Source organism: Dipodomys spectabilis, unplaced genomic scaffold, assembly GCF_019054845.1.
Source record: "Dipodomys spectabilis isolate Male_0828 unplaced genomic scaffold, ASM1905484v1 ptg000119l, whole genome shotgun sequence".
Classification (NCBI taxonomy): domain Eukaryota; kingdom Metazoa; phylum Chordata; class Mammalia; order Rodentia; family Heteromyidae; genus Dipodomys; species Dipodomys spectabilis.
Genome location: NW_024870796.1, coordinates 366,408 through 388,028, shown reverse-complemented (window position 1 = coordinate 388,028; position 21,621 = coordinate 366,408). Strand labels below are relative to the sequence as shown.

Sequence of the window (21,621 nt, the reverse complement as noted above, 5' to 3'; positions counted from 1 at the left end):
CTAGCCTTGAGCTGAAGAGCTGAAGGACAGCGCCCAGGCTGAGTTTAGGCCCCACGACCAGACACCCCCCCCCCCCCCCACAAAAAAAAAGCAAAAAAGCACAAAGGAGCATGCAAGAAATCCAGCATCTATAAATCATAACCATACAAAAAGTGGTGCTAGCTAAAGGCATAGGAAAGTTCATAAAATGAAACATTATATTGTACCCCATATTTAGATATAATTGTCACATAACATTTCCATCATCAAAGGATCCTTCATGTTGCTTTGTTACAGTGTTGAGACTTTGTTTCTTCCTCTGCTCCCCCTTCTGACAGCTGCTGATTTATTCTCTTCATACATAATTTTGCAAATGGAATCCTATTGTGTGTTACCTTTTGAGGTGACTTAAAATTTAATGTAAATTTATTTTGAATTAGCATATATTAATATGAGATTTCATTGTGATAGTTTCATATAAACATCCAGTGAACTTAGGAAAGTTCACCTTCCATTTCATTTCCATTATTCCTCCCTCTTTTTCATTATACTGTTTTCATATTTGTGTATGCATGTATATGTAGGTATGTATATAATTTGATCTTTTACCATGTTTAGAATTTTGAGCCCTATGTATATTCTAATATCTTTTTCTGTTGAATAGCTGGCAAAGATTTTCTCTTATTTTGTGGGTGTTTTTTGCTTCTGGTAATGGTTTCTTTTGCTATCCAAAAGATTACCTACCTATTGGTGAGATTAAGGTATTGAAGTCTCTCATTATTGTTAAGGGCTGTCTGTATTTTTGAGTGTAGTAGTGTTTATTTAATGAAGTTGGATGTAGTAATACTACCCATGTACTTAGCAGTTCTTATTTCCTCTGGATAGATCCTTCCATTTATCAGTATAATGTGAACTTTTTTTTGTCTCCTCAACTATTTTGGGTTTAAAGTCTATTTTGTCAGATACAAGTGCAGGTGCTCGTGCCTGTTTTAAGGGTCTATACACTTAAAAAATATTTTCCCAGACTTTCAACCTAAGATAGTATTTGTTTTTGTGAGATCCATTTTTTATATTCAACAGATGGTCCAGCCTTGGTTTTTACTCCAGTTTACCATTTCGTAGTTTGGATGGAGAATTGAGAAAATTAATTGATTGGTTAATATGAGAAGTATGTTGTAATTCTTGCCATTTCCTTGTTACTTTAGTGTTTGATTCTTTTCTGCTCTTTGTTTTCTTAAGTGAGAAGTATTTTGTCTTATATGTTTGGGTTTAGGTTAATACTCTTCTGTGTGCAGACTTAGCTTCCTTTGATTATCTTCTGCAGTGCTGGTCATAATTGCTTTAGCTTTTATCATGGAAGGTTTTTATTTCTCATTGAATTAATGAAAGAGAGTTGAGTAATCTAGGTTGGCAGTTATTTTCTTTCAGCACTTAAAATATATCATTTCAGGCTTTCTTTGCTCTAATGTTTCTGTTGAGAAATCTACTGTTCTCATGGCCTTCCCTTTTTAGATTACTTGACCCTTCTTGAAGCTTTCATTGTTTTTCTTCTTGTCTGTACTTAATATTTTAACTATAATACGCCATGTAATGTTTCTATTCTGGTCCTACTTGGAGTCCTAAAGATCTCCTGTACTTGAATGGGCATCTCTTTCTTAAGATGTGGGAAATTTGGGCTGGGATGTAGCTCAGTGGCAAAGTGCTTGCCTAGCAAGTGCAACGTCCTGGGTTCGATCCCCAGTACCTAAAAAAAAGAAAAGACAAAAAAAATACAGTTAAGCCCCCCCCCCCAAAAAAAAAAAGATGTGGGAAATTTTCTGCTGTTAGTTTATTGAATATCTTCCCTATGCCTTTAGCTAGCACCACTTTTTGTATACTTATGATTTATAGATTTGCCTTTTAAAGGAGTCATGGAGTTCTTGCATGTTCCTTTGTGCTTTTTTGTTTTTGTTTTTTAACTGATTAATTCTTTAAGTGTTGTCTAGCTAGGTTGGTGTGTGTATCAATAGTTCATTTATACTGATGATTAGTGTTTCATGGTGTAACAGTCTCATGTTTTGTTTAACCATTCACCTTTGGAATAAAATCTGGGTTGCTTCCAGTTTGTGGATATTACAAGTTAAGCTGCTAAACATCCTGTGCATGAACATGAGTCATTGTTTTTCCAGAATAAGTGCCACTGCTTAGGGGCTTGCGCTTAGTAGGCAGCTGTTCTACCACTGAGCCATGTCCCCTAACCTTTATTGATTTGATTAGTTTTTTAATAAGGCCTCATTTTTACCCACGTCCACCTGGATTGTCATCTTCCTACTTAAAAATAGCTGAGATAATAGGTTAAGTAAGACAGGAGCTCATAAACTTTGTTTGGGCTGGCCTTGACCTTCAGTCCTAATGATCTCTGCCTCCTTAGTAGCTAAAATTACAAGTATGAGCCACCTTATCTAGTTCATTCTGCTTTTTTGTCTTGCCTTTCATAAGAGAATGAAAAAAGCATCATTCTTAGTTATCTTTTCATTTTTCTTTGGTTAGTATAATTAAGACCTTTAACATTTTACCTACCTATAGATTTTTTTTTTTGGTGGGAGTTGGGGGTCATGGGGCTTGAAATCTGGGCCTGGGCACTGTCGCTCAGCACTACCACTTGAGCCACAGCGCCACTTCCGGTTTTCTGGGGGTTAATTGGTGATAAGAGTCTCACAGACTTTCCTTTCGGGGCTGGCTTTGAGCCATGATCCTCAGTTCTCAGCCTCCTAAGTAGGTAGGATGATAGGCATGAGCCACCTGCACTTGGCTAGAATTTTATCTACTTTTTTTTTTTTAAGTGGAACATCAACTTGACTGGTTGAACACTGCATTGTACTGTTATTCCTCATTTGTACATAAAACATCTTCCTGGTTTTTGAGATTCTTGAAAATTCATGTAAGTTACTATATTTGCTTTTGTTTTTAGCACTCATAAAACAGTTGTTGAATTTACAAAAATGGCCCATTTTCCTCTTCCTTAGTCAACTAAATCAAATCTGCTATCTTGTTAGGTCTGTTAGTTTAAAAAAAAATCTTAAGTGAGCTGGTAACTGGTTGTTCACTCCTGTAAGCCTAGCTACTCAGGAGGTGATATCTGAAGACTGTGGTTAAAAGTCATTCCAGGGGGTTGGGGTTTAGCCCAGTGGAAGGGCGCCCACCTGGCGTGCGCAAGGCCCTGGGTTCGGTCCTCAGCCCTGGGAGGAAAAAAAAAAGTCATTCCAGGCCGGAAAGTCTGTGAGATGCTTATCTACAATTCATCACCAAAAGGCTTGAAGTGGAGCTGTGGTTCAAGTGGTAGAGAGCTAGTCTTAAGCAAAAAAGCTCAGGGACAGCACCCTGGCCCTGAGTTCAATCACAGGTGCGCGCACACATGCACACATACACACACAATCTGGGTGCATAACTTAGAATTTTGTCATTGTAATGTTTTTCTGTTAGCTTTATGGCATTGTTGAATCTTGCTTCATACCTTTCATTGTATTGATTGCTGTCTTTCCCTCCTTTAATTCCTCTTCCCAACCTTCTGTTCTCAATCTAGTTTCATTCAAGTTTGATCTTTTTCTTTTTTTATTGTGAAAATACTGTACAGAGGAGTTACTATTACTTGGGCAAGATAATGAGTACATTTCTTATCAAGCATTGTAGCCTCCTTCTTTGTTTCCTCTTCCCATCCCATCCTCCCCCACCCAATCCTCCCTGCGCAGTGCGCCGCCCCCCCCCCCCCCCCAAGTTTGATCTTTCTTAAGCATTTGTTACTCAAAGTTTTGGTGAGGCAAGGTTATATATAATGCACTATTAGAATGTATTTAGATTGACAAAATCCTTTAATAATTAGTGAGTACTTCTAGAGAACATGGTATTTTCTTTTTTATTAATACTGTCTTTAAGTAGTTGTACAACAGGTTTTAATACAGTATTTTCTTTATAAAGTGGGTTACATCTTAACATGTCCATGTCTGTGTATCCAGTTCTTGATCTGAGTCACTCCTTCTGTCATCCTCTTCCTCCTGTGATATAAATTGTAATTTTCTATATAAAAACTGAGAAACGAAAATTTTCTGTAGTTTGTACATTTTTGGTGAGTGTAATAGCCTTATAGATAATCTGATAACTTTGTTATATTTTTCAATTAAGTGTTTTTGTACTGATCTTGGTTTATCTATTTAAAAAATATTTGTAGGAAATCCACTTACCCAGGATATATTGAACCTCTATCAGGAACCAGATGGAACAAGAAGGCTACTGAATTACTTGCTTGATAATTTGTCAGGTACTGCAAAAAGAAGTAAGTGTTTGTTTGTTTAAATCTTTTAATTAGGAAGACATGAAAGAACATTGCTTAATTTTATGTTTTCTATTTTCAACCAGTTTCAACAGAACAACCACCTCCAAGATCTTGGATTATGTTACAAGAACCAGACAGAACAAGGCCAACTGGTTGGTAGTCTTATATTTAACTCTTTATTTTTACCTGTTTATTTTAAGCCTAATAGTATTGTTGGCATATTTCATTCCGATTATTAGTAATGTTAAAGTAGAATGCTTGATTTTGTTAGGTAATAATACTAGAATTATCCTTTAAAGCCAGCCCAGGCAGATAAATCTATGCAACTCATCTCCAGTTAACCACCAAAAAGATGGAATTGGTAGCGCACCATCTGAGCAAAAAAGCCAAAGGAAAACATGAGGCCATGAGTTCAAGCTCCAATACTGGCACCAAAGGGGGGGAAAAAAAAGGAGTTAATTCTTGCTTTCTTGCTCTGTATACTCTCTGTTATATAAAGTCATGTGCTCTGTCATGTGCTAGTAGTGTTTCTTAAACTGGAGCAGTTTTCTTTTCCCCAGGACATTTAGCAATGTCTGGAGACGCTTGATTGTGCTCCTGGCCTGAGTAGAGTTCAGGTACAGTGTTACTAATCCTCCAGGGCACAGCCTTACACCAACAGAGACTACTCACCTGAAATTCAGCTGTCATATACTAAGACATTTCTGTTTTGGAAATTTCCATGTCCTAATATGTTCCAAGTCTATAAAATTATAATATAGCTAGAGACGAAATTGAATTAATGATGTATATAATCTCCTTTTAATCTGAATTTTAGAAAAGACAGCATTAGAGTTCCTGTCTGTGTCACATGTAACAAGAATTGGTCTGTGACACTTCTTTCTTCTGCATGAATTAGCAATACAGTCATACCCCATTTCATTGACCTGGCCTGGCTGTGTTTTATATAAATACTGTTAACTTTTTTGGTTTTTTTACAATGGAAGGTTTGTGGCACTTCTGTCAAGTCAGTCTGATTTCTATAGATAATTCTTTGAATTTTTCTAGCAATAGACTTTCATAGTAGAGTACTTTAAAAAAGACAGTGCAGTTACACACTTAATAGATTATAGAATATAGATTATATTCACACAGACACACACACACACACTGAGAAGCCAAAAAACTAGTTTATTATGATAGTATTGGGCTAAACTTTATTATCTTCCAAGTTACACCTATAGTGGCTCTGTAGAAGAAAGCTAACCATGTCTATTAAACTTGTCAAGTTTCCGTATCTTATATTAGTAACTGGTGGCATAGAAGTCTTGGATTTAGAGGTTGAAAGACTCAAGGTCTTATTCTTTTTGCTTCTAAACTTCATATGCATACTTGTGCAGCAGGCAACAAGTACATTATCTTCTAACTTGTCCTCATGTGTCTTTTCATTGTCCATCTTGCTTTATTTCTTCCATGTCTAGGTTTTCAGTGAGTATAGGTTGAGTGGTTAAAGCCAGACTTAAACATTTAAGTTGTAATTATTGCTGGAATTAATTATTGGCTTTTATTTATTTATTTTTTTACCAAGTGTGTGAATAAGTAAAGTTATCTTTCCTACAGCCTTGTTTTCTGTCATGTGCTATAATGTTCTTTGTGATAAATATGCGACCCGGCAGTTATACGGCTACTGTCCATCATGGGCACTAAATTGGGACTACAGGAAAAAGGCCATTATTCAAGAAATCTTCAGCTGCAATGCTGATATTATAAGTCTTCAGGTAAGTCATAGAGAAGAATGTTTAAATTTCAAAAATCTCCCAGCATTGATAAAGCAAGGTGCAGGTATACTGGAATATATCACACAGACATTTTAAGTCCTACTTTCAGCAGTTTTCAAAATACTGGGTTTTCCCGCAAACACCCTGTTCATTTTGTAGTATTGTGCTGCCAAATACAGATAAATATTCACCTTCCCCAAATATTCCTGGTCACTATTTTTTAATTGAGCAACAACAAAGTTAGTGAAATTATGTCCACTTCCTAGATGAAATTTTGCATGACTAGCAATATTACTAATTAGGACATAGTGGGAAAAGTATTGGCCCTTATCAGTAACTGGCTTCTGGGTCCAGCTCCCATATCTTAAATAATCTTGGTCAAATGACTTTTTCCTCTGATCCATAGTGTGTAATAAGCTCCTTCCTTATGGTGTGATTCTTTTTCCAACATGTCTACTGGTAGAAGTCTGTGCATAGAAGTCTGTGTCTTCATTTATTATACTACATGACTAAAAACTGATGTTGGCAGCTGGTGTCATTAAGTTGTTCCAATTTATTTTAGATAAGTTAAATGGAAAATATGTTAAACATTCTTTAATCTGTGTGCTGTTCTTTGAAAAAGGTGATTTCAGGCTTTCAAACTGAAAGTATAGGGTTAATGCGTAGGAAAATTGAGTGAACATAACAGAATTAATGTGTAACACTCATAAATTCTATTTTGTGAAGTTATTTGCTGTTTATAATTTTTCAGGAGGTTGAAACGGAACAGTATTATAATTTTTTCCTGGTAGAACTGAAAGAACGTGGCTATAATGGGTTCTTTAGTCCTAAATCACGAGCTAGGACAATGTCAGAACAAGAAAGAAAACATGTTGATGGCTGTGCAATATTCTTCAAGACAGAAAAGTAAGCTTACCTTGTTTTTTAAAAAGGAAAATGTTCTCAGCATTTACATGGTGGGGGGGAGGCGAAGGGTGTGGAAATTAGCAAATAAGAGAACGACGTGCTTAGTATTATTAAGATATAGTACTATTGGCATAAGGAGTTATTGCTTTTAATGATCAGAAATAACCTTGTTTTGGAGACGAGCTTTAAATGCTGTTGTTTCTTCAGGTGTTTATTAGGTCTTTAACTCCAAATGTTAATTGAAATACAATGTAGTTAACATTCCTGCTGCAACAGTAGGATTCTTAAATCTGTACTTTGGGAAGAAAAAAAAAAAGATTTTTTCAATCTCAAGCCGAGATAGTCCAACGTGAAATCTAAACAGGATGACTGACTGTACTGTATGAGATTGTAAAGGTTTTCCAAGGTCTTACTTGTTTCAGTAATAGTGTGAAAAAACTTGAAGTGAATGTGTGGGAAGCTTACTGCTAACTGTGAAAGTTTTCCATAATAAGATTTAATGCCATTTATTTATGTCAGGGAATTTGGGGAGAAAAATATTTCCTATAAAGCTTGATATTCTCAATTCTTTGTGTGTATGTTTGTGTTTGTGTTTGTTTTAGATTTACTTTGGTTCAGAAACATACTGTTGAATTTAATCAGCTAGCAATGGCAAATTCAGAAGGGTCTGAAGCTATGCTGAATAGAGTCATGACAAAAGATAACATTGGAGTTGCAATATTGCTAGAACTTCGAAAGGAGTTGATTGAAATGTCATGTGAGTGATCCTTTCACCTCTGTAAAGTTGACCTTCTAAATTTAATAGTTCTGCTTAGACATCTTAAAAAACAGTAATTTCATTACTTAATGGTCTTGGCTTAACACCTGAAGAAACTCAGAATTTCTTTTCCCAAAAACTATCTCTTTCTCTGTCACAAAGATGAGAAAGTGTTCCCCAGAAAAGTGTTAAACCTCTTGAAAAATATTTTTGTTCTCTGGAATTCATCATATTAAAAAAATGGTGAAGTCAATATTAATTAAAATAACTGCTTAGGAATAGATTTACCATACACTTCCATGATTTCTTGCCAACAAGGATAGTTTCTCTAAGCTTCATTTCTCTTGATATACTTTAATAATTGCTTTTAATCCAAATCGAAAGTATGTTTAGAGTGACTTTCATGTTGAAAATGGAAACTGTCACTTGAACAGTTGGATCTGGGGATACTACAGAAGGACATCTAAAAAGCCTTGTTTCACACACATACATTGGGCTGTGTAAAGCAGTGAATCTCCCATTGCTGAGAAATACCAACCAGAAGTTTAGATATTCATTTTTTCTCAAGTTTGTTGTACATCAAATTCAGTGATTTTGTGGGATATGATTAGGGCAATTTTAGGGCCCTTTTTTATTCTTAGACTATTGCTTTCAGACTGTAAGAATCTGTGGGCTCACGGGCAAGTTTTACTTATTTTCTCTAATATAGCTGGCAAACCACATCTTGGAACAGAAAAACAACTTATTCTTGTGGCTAATGCTCATATGCATTGGGACCCTGAATACTCTGATGTGAAGTTGGTACAAACTATGATGTTCCTCTCAGAAGTGAAGAACATTATTGATAAAGCCTCGCGAAGTCTCAAATCCAGTGTGTTGGGAGAATTTGGAACCATTCCACTTGTCTTATGTGCAGATCTGAATTCTTTGCCAGATTCTGGTAAGAAAGATTATATAGAATCAGCCTCCCCCCCCCCCCTTTTTTTTTTGTCGGTCATGGGACTTAAACGCTCTTCAGCTCAAGGGGAGCGCTCTACCGCTTGAGCCACACCGCCACTTCCGGTTTTCTAGTGGTTTATTGGAGATAAGAGTCTCTCGGACTTTTCTGCCCGGGCTGGCTTTGAACCGTGATTCTCAGATCTCAACCTCCTGAGTAGCTAGGATTACAGGCATGAGACACCGGCACCCGGCAGAATCAGCACCTAGTTTAATACTATATTTTTTTTTTACCTGTTCACTTCAAATTTAGTTTAAAAAATTCAGTTTGTAATATTCATGTGTATTTGAAATATTTTTGGTAGGTAGGGAGACTTTTGAAAATGAAGTGGTAAACTGGTGCCAGTGGTTCATGCCTGTAATCCTAGCTGTTCAGGAGGCTGAAATCTGAGGATTGCAGTTCAAAGCAGGCCCGGGCAGGAAAGTCTTGAGACTCTTCTTCCCAATTAACCACTAGAAAACCGGAAATGGATCTGTGGCTCAAAGTGGTATAGCACTAACCTTGAGCTGAAGAGCTTAGGGACAGTCCCCAGACCCAGGATTCAAACCCCACAATGGACAAAAAAAAAAGGAAGAAAGAAAGAAAATGAAGTGGTATTATGGAAACTTAAGGTGGTTGGACATTAATCTTCTGGTAATCACATGTAATATTGGACATCCCTAAACCAATCTGCTCCAGTGTCCTAAACTTTCAACATTGTCATGATGTCAAAAGTAAATAATTCAGTGGGCTGGGAAGGTGGCTCAGTGGTAGAGCGCTTGCCTTGCATGCAGGAGGCACTGGGTTCGATTCCTCAGCAACACATAAGCAGAAAAAAAAAGCTGGAAGTGGAGCTGTGGCTCAAGTGGTAGAGTGCTAGCCTTGAGCTGAAGAGCTGAGGGACAGCACTCAGGCCCAGAGTTCATGCCCACGACCGGACCCAAAAAAAAAAAAAAGGTAAATAATTCAGTACCATGAAACCTGTTTGATGCCCAAAATTATTTAAAATTTAAAATTTTATAAAGTCAACTGGAAGTGTGACTGAAGTAGTAAAGCATCAGCTCTGAACAAATAAGCCACGGGAGAACTGGAAGCTCTGAGTTCAAGCCCTAGTTCTGGCAAAAAAAACACCAAAAAAACAAAAAAAACAATTGTCTATATAGTTACTTTCAGGCTAGATTTATAAGGTATAAATGAAGCATAAGTGAACTTCATATTTATGCGTTGGCCTGTTCCCAAGATCATTGTGTACATACATACAAATGCATTATATGTGTGTAAATATCCCCAAAGCTAAGTACCAAAGTACCTTGTGTGTGTGTGTGTGTGTGTGTGTGTGTGTGTGTGTGTGTGTGTGTGAGCATAGGTCATGGGCACTATTCCTGTGCTTTTTTGCTCAAGGTTAGTGTTCTACCACAGCTCCACTTTTTGTGGTTAATTGGAGATAAAGAGTCTTATAGAGTGACTTTGCTCAGGTTGGCTTTGAACCTCAATTGTCAGATCTCAGCCTCAGTTGTGAGTCACTGGTGCCTGGCCTAAAGCACTTTAGGTCTCTCCCTTCCCCCTACCCCCAAGAAAAAAAATTGTAGTCAACTTGAACTTTTAGTTTTAAAATGGGCTCTTTCTATGTTCAAAGAGCTGATCTCACATTCTTGGACTCAAGTTATTATCCCCCATGACCTCCTGACTATAGACACATCCTATCACATCCAGCTTCAGCTCATTAACTTGAAGTATGAACATATAAAGAACAGATAGAACTATACGTTAAATCCCAAGGGCTGAGATTTATAAGCATGCACTACTTCATACAGTTTTTTCCTTGCCTGAAGTCATGGATAACCAAACTCCAAAATAGTTATTTAGATAGTTTCTTTGGGAGCTGATTACAGAGTGTGGGCTTATAATCATAATCCCATAATCATGGGAGGCTAAAGTAGGAAGAATACAATTTCCAGTTGGGGGTGTACTAAACTCTGTCTTCAAAAAGGAAAAAACCAGTGCTCATTTGGGATTTCATTTGGTAATATAATCCTACTTTTGTTGATCAACTGTATATTATAGATTCTCATATTTTGTTCCTTTTGATGACTTTCCACCTCAGGTAGATCAAAAAGAGCAAGTCTAGTCTTAGTTTTCCATAAGTAATACAAGCAACAAACTGTAGTTCTTATAATAACAAATTAGATTTGTTCTTTTTTTGTGATTGATCTCCTTTCTTACAAACAATACTTTCAGATTTGCTTGTAGGCATGAATGCACACATATACACATTAGATAAATTTGATAGTACATTATAGCCTTTGCAGTAGATAATGGCCATTAAGAAACAATTACAATCTTTGTTTTCAAGGAAAATGAAAGTATTGGAGAGCTATAATTTTGTTAGGCTGTCTGGGTATTGCTGCCTCTGAGGCAGGTGAGAGTTCTCTGGTAGTTTCTCAGTACAGTATGACTAGCTACAAAGTACCATATTTTAGTAGCAAATCTAGGAAAATGTTCAGTCATGCTAGCTAGTGCAATACAAATTATCATGTGTTTGCAGAGCTCATTTTATGTGTAGGAAATTGAGAAATAAATGTTCAGGGAAGGTGAAGTTGCTTTGCCACTAACTGGTCTCTTCCACGGTTGACAATATAAATTTACAAAATCCCAAGATAGGGGCTGGGAAGGTGGCTCAGTGGTGGAGCGCTTGCCTTACATGCCTGAAGCCCTGGGTTCAGTTCCTCAGCACCACATAAGCAAAAAGAAAAAAGCCGGAAGTGGCGCTGTGGCTCAGGTGGTAGAGCGCTAACCTTGAGCTGAAAGGCTGAGGGACAGCGCCTAGGCCCAGAGTTCAGGCCCCACGACCGGACCACCCCCCCAAAAAAAAAAAAAACAAAAAACAAGATAAAGATTACATACCCTTTAAGAATTTTTGTAGCATAAGCAGAAATCTCGGATGTGGTTTAAGTCATTTTTCAAAGTTGCAAAGCTGATTTTAAAAACAAAAGGACCAGTTTAGCAAATATACTTAAGCCCAATTGTGTTAGATAGACATTGGAGAATGGTAATTGGGAAGACATATCTGTTTATGTAAATGAATAAAAGGTAAAATATTCAGTGTATTGTAACTGTAAAAATGGATTTGTTGGGCTGTGTCTTTTTCTTTTTTCTTTTTGCCAGACAGGGAGCTTGAACTCTCGGCTTGGACACTGTCCCTGATATTCTTTTTGCTCAAGGCTAGCACTCTACCATTTGAGCCACAGCACCACTTCCAGCTTTTTCTGTTTATGTGGTACTGAGGAGTTGAACCCAGGGCTTCATGCATGCTAGGCAAGCACTCTACCACTGAGCCACATTCCCAGCCTTTTTCTTTTTCTTTTTTCTTTTATTGTTTTGATATTTTTTTTTTTATTGTAAAGCTACTATACAGAGGGTTACAGTTACATGAGTGAGGTTATGAGTACACTTCCTCTTGAACATTGTTACCCCCTCCATTGTTTTCCCCCTACCATCCCCTCCCTCCCTCCCTTCCCCGAGGTTCTTTTTTTTTTTTTTGATTGTGATTTAAATGATTACATAATTTCAAAGTCACAAGTTCATTCTAACTTCCCTGGAGCAAATTGTCTACCACAGTCTGTAATATATAACAGTGTTCACATGTTATATACCATATTTGTGATCAACAGCATGGGGATATTTAGTAGTGGTTCAACCAGATGAGCGGGAGTTCTTTGTTTCTTAAGTCCTGTTTGTTTTGTCGTATCACCTAACCTTTTGGATTTAGCATCCACTTATCAGGGAGACCATGTACCGTTTGTCTCTTCGTTCTTGGCTTACCTCGCTCAACATGATTCCTTCTAGCTCCATCCATTTCCCTGCAAATGCCATTATTTTGTCATTTCTAATGGCTGCATAATATTCCATTGTGTATAGATACCACAATTTTTGGATCCATTCATCTGTGGTGGGGCACCTAGGTTGTTTCCATATCCTAGCTATTGCGAACAGTGCTGCAATAAACATGGAGGTGCACGTGTCCTTGTATATTGGTTCCTGTTGTTCAGGGTAGATGCCTAGAAGTGGTATGACTGGGTCGTAAGGGAGGTCAATCTTTAGCTTTCTAAGGACCCTCCAGACTGCTTTCCAAAGTGGTTGTATAAGTATACATTCCCACCAGCAGTGTAATAGGGTTCCTCTTTCTCCACATCCCCTCCAGCATTTGTCGTTGGCTGATTTGTGGATGTGGGACATTCTGACTGGGGTAAGGTGGTATCTCAGGGTTGTCTTTATTTGCATTTCCTTCACCACCAGGGATGATGAACATTTCCTCATGTGTTTCTTTGCCATTTTTATTTCTTCATTTGAGAAGTCCCTCTTTAGTTCCCTTGCCCATTTAGTAATTGGTTTGTTAGGTTTGGGAGGGATTAGTTTCTTGAGTTCCCTGTATATACAGGATGTTAACCCCTTGTCTGATATATTGCTGGTAAATATTTTTTCCCAATTAGTTGGTTGTCTTCCTAGCTTAGTTGCGATAGATTTAGCTGTGCAGAAGCTTTTTATTTTAAGGTAGTCCCATTTGTCGAGTCTCTCTCCAACTTTTTGTGACCCTGGGACTCTGTTCAGGAAGTTCCTTCCTGTGCCTATTAGTTCAAGTGTCTCTCCTACTCTGTCCTGTAGTAGTTTCAGAGATTCAGGTTTAATGTTAAGGTCTTTAATCCATTTTGAGTTGATGTTGGTGCATGGTGATAGGCTGGGGTCCACTTTTAGTTTTCTGCATGTGGCTGCCCAGTTTTCCCAGCACCAGCGGTTGAAGAGGCTGTGTTTCTTCCATTGTATGTCTTTGGCTCCTTTGTCGAATATCAGCTGGCTGTAGGCCTGTGGATTTATATCTGGATCTTCTATTCTGTTCCATTGGTCTTCGGGTCTGTTTTTGTGCCAGTACCATGCTGTCTTTGTGATTATAGCTCTGTAGTAGAGTTTGAAGTTCGGCATGGATAGCCCTCCCATATTGTCTTTATCCCCTAGAATTGTTTTGGCTATTCTAGGTCTTTTGTTGTTCCATATAAATTTTTGGACTGTTTTCTGTATTTCAGTGATGTACGTCATTGGGATTTTAATAGGAATTGCATTGAATTTGTATATTAGTTTTGGAAGTATCACCATCTTTACTATATTAAGTCGGCCTATCCAGGAGCATGGGAGGTCTTTCCATTTCCTAGTGTCTTCTGCAATTTCTTTCTTTAACTTTTTATAGTTCTCATTAAATAGTTCTTTTATATCTTTGGTTAGGTTAATTCCTAAATATTTTATTTTTTGGGAGGTTATTGTGAATGGGGTTGCTCCCTCTCTTCCTGTGCGTTATCAGTGTATAGGAAGACAGCCTTTTTATTTTTCATTGGAGGCTGGGGCTCAAATTTGCTGATGCTTTACACTCATTGGTAGGCACTCTACCACCTGAACTAAGCCTCTTTGCCGGGTTCCAGTCACTCATGCCTGTAATCCTAGTGGCCCAGGAGGCTGAGATCTGAGGACCGCAGTTCGAAGCCAGCCTGGGCAGAAAAGTCAGTGAGAGGCTTATCTCTAATTAGGCACCAAAAAAGCCTGCAGTGGGTCTGTGGCTCAAGTGGAAGAGCACCCGAGCTTTGAGCAAAAGAGCTCAAGGACAATGCCTAGCCTTGAGTTAAAACCCTAGGACTGGCACCTGAAAAAAATAATTTGGACAAATTCTGGCAAATTTAAGTAAACCAGAACATTTTAGGAAATAATATGTTTAGGTTTTTAAACTACTATCCCATGATTTTTTAAAATTACATTTTTCTTGCTGTATATTATACTTGACAATGATAGAATTCATTCCACTTCATTTTAGGTGTTGTAGAATATTTGAGCACTGGTGGAGTAGAAACAAATCATAAAGATTTTAAGGAACTGAGATATAATGAAAGTCTTACAAACTTCAGCTGCAATGGGAAGAATGGAATGACCAATGGAAGAATCACTCACGGTTTCAAGTTAAAGAGTGCCTATGAGAGTGGTCTGATGCCTTACACGAATTACACATTTGATTTCAAGGTATGCCTTGAAATTTGTAGACTTGTAAATATCTCCGTTTTTAAAAATTCATATACACTAGCTGTACAGGGGGGTTCATTGTGACATTGTCATACATGCATACAGAGTACTCCACCCATGGGGCTGGGAGGGTGGCTCAGTGGTAGAGCGCTTGCCTTGCATGCATGAGGCCCTGGGTTCGATTCCTCAGCACCACATAAGCAAAAAGAAAAAAGCCGGCTCAAGTGGTAGAGCTCTAGCCTTGAGCTGAAGAGCTGAGGGACAGCGCCCAGGCCCAGAGTTCAGGCCCCAGGACTGGACCCAACCCCCTCCCCCCCCCCCCCAAAAAAAAAAAAAAACCAGAGTACTCCACCCACCTCACCTTCTCTAGCAATCTCTGTCTCCCCCTTTCTTAAAACAATGTCACCTTTCATTGTTTTATTTTCATACATTCACATAAAATAGTTGGATAATATTTACCTTCCCTCACTCTCTCCATTCACCCTCCTGCAGACACTTGAACTCTTCTCCTGTTACTCTTTTTTAAGTGTATATTAATTATACCAAAGGATTGCACACCAGTAAGCCTTTAAAATGTGGGTGCATAATGAAATTTATGGACAGCAATATTCTTTGTGCTTTTATGTGAAGGTCCATATGATTGATTTCATGTCCTTACTTTCTAGGTAGCCTATTGAAATGTTTTCCAGAAAAAGAAGTCAGATGAAATAATGGCAGTAAATCAATTCCTAAGTTAGCATTTGCCTTTGGGGGCCAATTGTGTCTTGTACACTATCACTAACACAGGTGCATAATGAAATACTGCAGTATCTATCTAGTTTGGTATTAGGCGAGGTGAGGCATTCTTCGACTCATAACTGAAACTGTATACCTTGGAGTGAGTGCCAAAATATGATTGGCATTAACCATTCCTACTGTTCAAAAAAATGCATTCATATGTGTCTTATGTAGTTAGTAGCATACAATCTAGAAACTTCTCTTGGTTACTTTCCTCGTTTTTCATATAGGTGATTGTTGAAGAAAAGAATTCCATTTAGATTGTTGGAATGTAAATGAGCTTTGGTAGTCTCAAGGTTTCCTGCATTTCAGAACGTAGAAATTATGGCCTCTGTCTCTAAGAGGCCTTTAGATTCCTTTAGATTCTTAGACTGATTGAATCAATGGTGATAACAAAGAATGGGAGAGTGTGAAACTATATTCTCTCTTGTTTCTGTGTGGCTATGCTTCAGGGCCTTTGGCCAAGTAGAGAAGGCACAAAACCAGCGGATTTGCAAGTGCTGGATGTCATCAGGGGTGCTACAGCTATAGTTCAAAGCGAAAAATCACATCTTGTGCTAGACAGCTTCCTGTTATTATAACAATGTATCTGAGATCATTAACTTACAAAAGGAAAAGGTTTGTTTAACCTGCATTAGTTGTGGTTCTAGTTCATGATTGAGTGTCCCTGTGACTTTGGGCTTCTCTGATGAGGCAGCACATTTTGGCAGAAGCCAGTGCAAAAGCAGAGGAAAAGGAGAGCAGGCTAGGGGTATGGTTTCAGTGACCAAAGTCAACAAAGACCAAACCTCATTCAAGCCCACAGCACTTCCCAAAAGCATCACCTTGGGGACACCAAGCCTTTAACATGTGGACATTTAGAGAACATTCACCTCAAAACTCTGCAGGTTCAATCACAGATGAATATATACTTAACACCGTGGCGTGGCTATTAGGCAAAAGATGAACATCAGTAGTTGGAGACAATAAGTAGTGATGATAGGTTTTAGAATGATGTTTGGAAAATGATTCGACCTAAGATTTCAAGATTGAGAAGGAGCTAACAAGAGGCCAAATAGGAGAGAGTTTATGTACAAGTCCTGGGGCAGGAAAGAGCCCCAATAAATTACCTTATTTACCAAACATGATTGATTGTAAGGATGTCTTGAAAACACTCAGTGTTTCAATGTTCTTACTGGACTTTTTTCTTTTTTTTTTTCAATTCTTGTTTTTCAGGGTATAATTGACTACATCTTTTATTCTAAACCTCAGCTAAACACTTTAGCCATCTTGGGACCTCTGGACCACCATTGGCTAGTTGAGAATAACATCACCGGCTGCCCACATCCACTCATCCCCTCCGACCACTTCTCACTTTTTGCACAATTGGAGCTCTTACTGCCTTTCCTGCCCCAAGTTAATGGCATTCATCTTCCTGGCAGGAGGTAGTCAAGTACCTTCAGAGGACAACCTCAGTTTTACTTGCAAGCTCGTGAAAACCTGAATATAAGGGAGTGAGGTATGGCCACTGGGGATTTTTTGTAATGATGATTTGAATTTTCAGTCTGATTATTTGGTATAAGGGTATCATAAGAAGCCAGGTGCTAGCAACAGACAAATTCTGAGCCCAATATGCTTTATATACTGCTAGACAGGGATTGGTGTGTTTGCACCTATTTTTAATTTGTTACAAGTAATTTTCCTGTTTCTTCTATCTAATATAATATTTTCATGCCTTGAAATAGGAAAATGTTTGAACAGCATATTCTCTTTGCACAGAAATCTGTAGCACTACTTTTTTTGAGGCCAGTAGTAACACCCAGAGACCATTCTCCCAGACTTTACTCCCTCCTTTTTCAGACTTGTTTGTAAAATATAGAATTTGAATTTAGCCTTTATGATTGTATATGATCCGCAGAGACCTGATTTATGAAATTTTGTACTAAAAAATCAGATTTGAAAACAATTGTATTGTAAATTAAGGCTAATTTTTTTTAAACCTGTTTCCTGTGTTCTGAAGGCCAGCTTGTAAAAGAGTTGCAACAGACTTTCTCTGCAATGATTTGCACTGTTAGGGTTATGTTAGCCCTTTTGTACTACTTTATTTTTAAATGGAGAACATTGCTCTTTAAATCTAAGTCTGCTTAGACCTTAGGACATTTTCTTGGGCCAGAGGCAACTTAAAACTCATGAATTCATGAATTTTTATGAAAACTATCTACTAGGACAGATAAGCTGAACAATGAATGATCTGTAGGCATTTAAGGACTGAACATGATAGTTAATATATGTACATTCTGATATTTTTAAGTCTAACTTTTTTAAGTTATAAAATTACAGCTGCTTGGTCCAGCTTAACTCCTTGTTGAGACACTTCCTGTCCTATCTCCACTGTGCCTGCCTAACTTTGTTCTCACCGAGCACTGCCTGTGCATGCAGAGAAAATCTGTGCATCTTCTTTTATATTTTTTAAAAACATTTGTGAGAATTTTATGAAAATGCTTTTGTATGAGCTATGGCTTTTTTCCCATTGTGAAGCATTGCATATCACATTTTGGAGCGTGTACATAGGGTGGGCCATGAGACCCACGCACTGCTTCTAGGTGTCTCTGCACAGTGCTGTTTGTCACCAGAGTACTACTATCATGTGAGTTCTACTCGGTTGTCTGTATATTCCTTGTTCTCACGTTTTTTAAATCATTCCTTTTTTTTAAAGTAATTTTCCATTTATGAAGCAGTATAAATAATTGCATTTTCAAAATAGGTCCTTAAAGCAATTCTTCAGATCATTTTTAACGTGACTAAGTCATTTTAGTATGTCAACCAAGATAAAAGTTATGTCATACCCTGTATTTTGCCCATAGTGCCATTAATAGATTAGAGATGTAAAGTCAGCTTTAACTTTGCAAACTTAACGTGTGTATCTTCTGTTTTCATTCATTGATTCTCCCAAATCAAATGAATTCAAAGGGAGTTTGGACTAACTGCTTTTGTTTCAACTGCAGGCAGGGGAGCAAAAGGACACCATATAAGCATTAAGAAGAAAAATTGTTGAATGTTATTAACAGTTTTTATACAGAGGAGGAGTCATTTTGGATAATGACTTAAAATTTTATGGAAAATGTTCAGCACTTAATGTGCTTATTCTGTTTTTAGAGAAAATAAAATGACATACTGTTTAAATAAATGATTTTTTTTCTTTTCAAGAAATTCTCAAAAGGTTTTGATCTTCAGTCTGTCTGAGACTTGATTTTTCCCTTTAATTTTTTTTTTTTAGACTTTGTTGTAATGGTGGGTTTTTGTTGTTTGTTTCGTTTTTGTTTTTCCTTAAAATTGTTTTTGTGCTTTGTATTTAAGTTGTGCTGACACCAAACACATCCAGTTTATAATCAGTACATTGGAAAGCTGGTATTGCTGATGTAGAACCAGTGCATAAATTCTTATGGTCTTTTGTCTTATTTTTTTGGTAATGTGTGAATTAAAGGTATGTTTACTCGTTTTTCCTAAACACTGTGTTGGTAATGTGCGTGCATCATGACGATTTCCAGCCAGGGGAGCTGGGGGCTGGTTGGACTGATGAGACTGAGGAAGCCGCTTTTCCTATGGCCTGCATTGTGGAGGCGCAGGTCCAGAGAGCTTGGGGGAAGGGGAGGGGGGGGAGAAGCACTTACTCGTTTGTATTTGTTGGTGGAAGACATACTCTTGCATAGATGCTGGAACTAGAGTGCACTTGTTAGATGCTAAAGGTTTGAGCTTTACACAAGACGTTTTCATCTGTATTTGTTACTGTCTATATATATTTGAATTTGGAGGCAGCATATTAAGATATAATAGCCTGTTATGTCTTGAAAAATACTTGTTCTTGATTCTTCCAGACATTCTGTGGGTCAGTTTGAACAGCTTCTTCACCTTATTTAGGTAAATTGAACCGAGAATGTTGATTTAGAAATAAAATACTTGGATGTATAAAGAATGGTCAGTCACACCAAAATTGAATGCTACTTTTGAAAGCAAGGTTTTATGTTTTAAATATCTTCTGTGTCCTTGAATAATACCCAATAATCTTATACTTCCTAAAATGCAATAAAAAACTAGTCTGTTCTCCATGTAGATTATTTTTTGGAAATTCTGTGAACAATATATGATGTAATGTTTTTCTCTGATGTGTTCTTACTGGATAAATCCATCTTAGGAATGATTCCCAGGAAATTTGGAATATGCTTTCTGTTTTGGATATAAGAATTTGGAGTCGGGGCTGGGAAGGTGACTCAGTGGTAGAGCGCTTGCCTTGCATGCATGAGGCCCTGGGTTCGATTCCTCAGCACCACATAAGCAGGAAAAAAAGCCGGAAATGGCACTGTGGCTCAAGTGGTAGAGTGCTAGCCTTGAGCTGAAGAGCTGAGGGTCAGCGCCCAGGCCCAGAGTTCAGGCCCCACGACCGGACCCAAAAACAAAAAACAAAAAGAATTTGGAGTCATTCAGTTTCTTTGTAAATCTTTTGAAGAACACTTTGCCATATTTGTGGTGATTATTTATGCTTTGAGAATTTAAATAATGCTCATCAAAATCAAAATATATGGCATGATTTTACTGAACTTGTAAAATTAAATTGTTTATTGCAATTTTAATAGTCCCAGAAGATAGGCAAAGAACATCTCCAAGAAATGTGCTTTTTTTGTTTTTGATTTGGTAACAACCAGGAAAACTTAGTTTGTGTTAGCACTTTGAAACCTAACGACATCATTATTACCTTGGGTAGAATGCATTTCTGTTTCAAACCTCTTCTGATTTACTTTTTCAACATAACACTCAAGCTTTAAGAGTTCCACTTTTTTACTGTTTAAGTATAGAGAATTAGTTTCCATTGTGACTTTCAAGGTTTGGTTGTCATGTTGTATAAGGAAAGACAAAAGTGAACCTAGGCAGACAGTTGGCAGTGGTGTGGTGGTGTAACTGGTCAATCATACTATCCAGTACAGATGTTGCAGGCAATTCAGAGAATGCTATATCGTAAGGAAAGTTGTGTCCCCCCATCCCCCCCCCACCATAAACAGTGTTTTAGGATGTTCACTTTGCTCTTCTTTCTGGTTACATAAAATTTAAAAACCAGTATGCTGATGTGATGTGTAAAATAGATATCTAGTCTTTATTCACAGTATATTGTATCGTGCAGTGCACTGGACTGACTCTTTACCTTTCCTAACGAAACCCAGCACACTATCTGCACCAAGCTCAAAGAATGTCAATTTGCCTAGGCAGCTCGTGGATAAGGGTAATGGAAACCCAAGTTTCTACCACGTGAACTGGTGGTAACAAGCGCTTTTACTGTTCTTTTCAGTGGAACCTTCTGGTCAAATTGTAATTAGCTAGTATTATATTTATATGCAGGGTCTCTTTTCCTTACCGATGTATTTTCCTACTCATAGCCAACCAATAAATTCAATATCTGTTTCAAATATTTTAACAGTGTAATTTGTACAGCTGTAATCCTGAGACTTGAGAAAACTCAGTGTTAATTGACAGCGCCCATCTGCGTCATCTGGACCAGGGTTGTAATTCACCTTTGCAAAGGGAAGGGTGGATGGGGACAGGGCCCTGGGGTGGTGGAATGATAAGAACACGTTTCCCTTTCATGGCCACGTTATTCAGTATAACACTCATTGCCAAAGTTGGATTTAGTATCTAGGCGTCCAGTGGTCTTTTTGTTGTATATAGTGGGTACCTCATAATACAAGAATGGGCTCATGTGTCTTCCATGGTTTTGAAGGAAGTTGACCTATTTTAAATAAATGTTCTTAAGTACAGTAGCAAACACTGTGTTAAGCTTATACTAATTGATGAACTACCTTATAAGCCAAATGTATTTTCTTACAAATATAAACTTCAAGAATGTGTCACTTGGGCTGGGAAGGTGGCTCAGTGGTAGAGTGCTTGCCTTACATGCCTGAGGCCCTGGGTTCGATTCCTCAGCACCACATAAGCAGAAAAAAGCCAGAAGTGGCATTGCGACTCAAGCGGTAGGGCGCTAGCCTTGAGCTGAAGAGCTGAGGGACAGCGCCCAGATGGACCAAAAAAAAAAAAGTCACTTTCCAGAGCCTCAGATGTGAGCTTACAGTTGATTTTT

General features: G+C 37.8%; 1 protein-coding gene across 2 annotated transcripts in view; it reads left to right on the top strand.

Moving 5' to 3' along the window:
• Positions 1–20,953, top strand: part of Cnot6 (CCR4-NOT transcription complex subunit 6) — a 38,080-nt gene extending 17,127 nt beyond the window's left edge. The window contains exons 5-13 of one of the 2 annotated variants that reach the window (XM_042688811.1): positions 4,184–4,273; positions 4,372–4,440; positions 5,888–6,045; positions 6,797–6,951; positions 7,554–7,708; positions 8,418–8,648; positions 14,539–14,741; positions 16,734–19,745; positions 19,972–20,953. In XM_042688811.1, the coding sequence (XP_042544745.1) occupies positions 4,184–4,273; positions 4,372–4,440; positions 5,888–6,045; positions 6,797–6,951; positions 7,554–7,708; positions 8,418–8,648; positions 14,539–14,741; positions 16,734–16,946 (1,274 nt within the window). In that variant the 3' untranslated portion in view covers positions 16,947–19,745; positions 19,972–20,953. Of the gene's footprint in view, positions 1–4,183; positions 4,289–4,371; positions 4,441–5,887; positions 6,046–6,796; positions 6,952–7,553; positions 7,709–8,417; positions 8,649–14,538; positions 14,742–16,733; positions 19,746–19,971 lie in introns of both variants that reach the window. The other variant, XM_042688810.1, reaches the window with a different exon arrangement.
• The last annotated feature ends 668 nt before the right edge of the window (positions 20,954–21,621 follow it).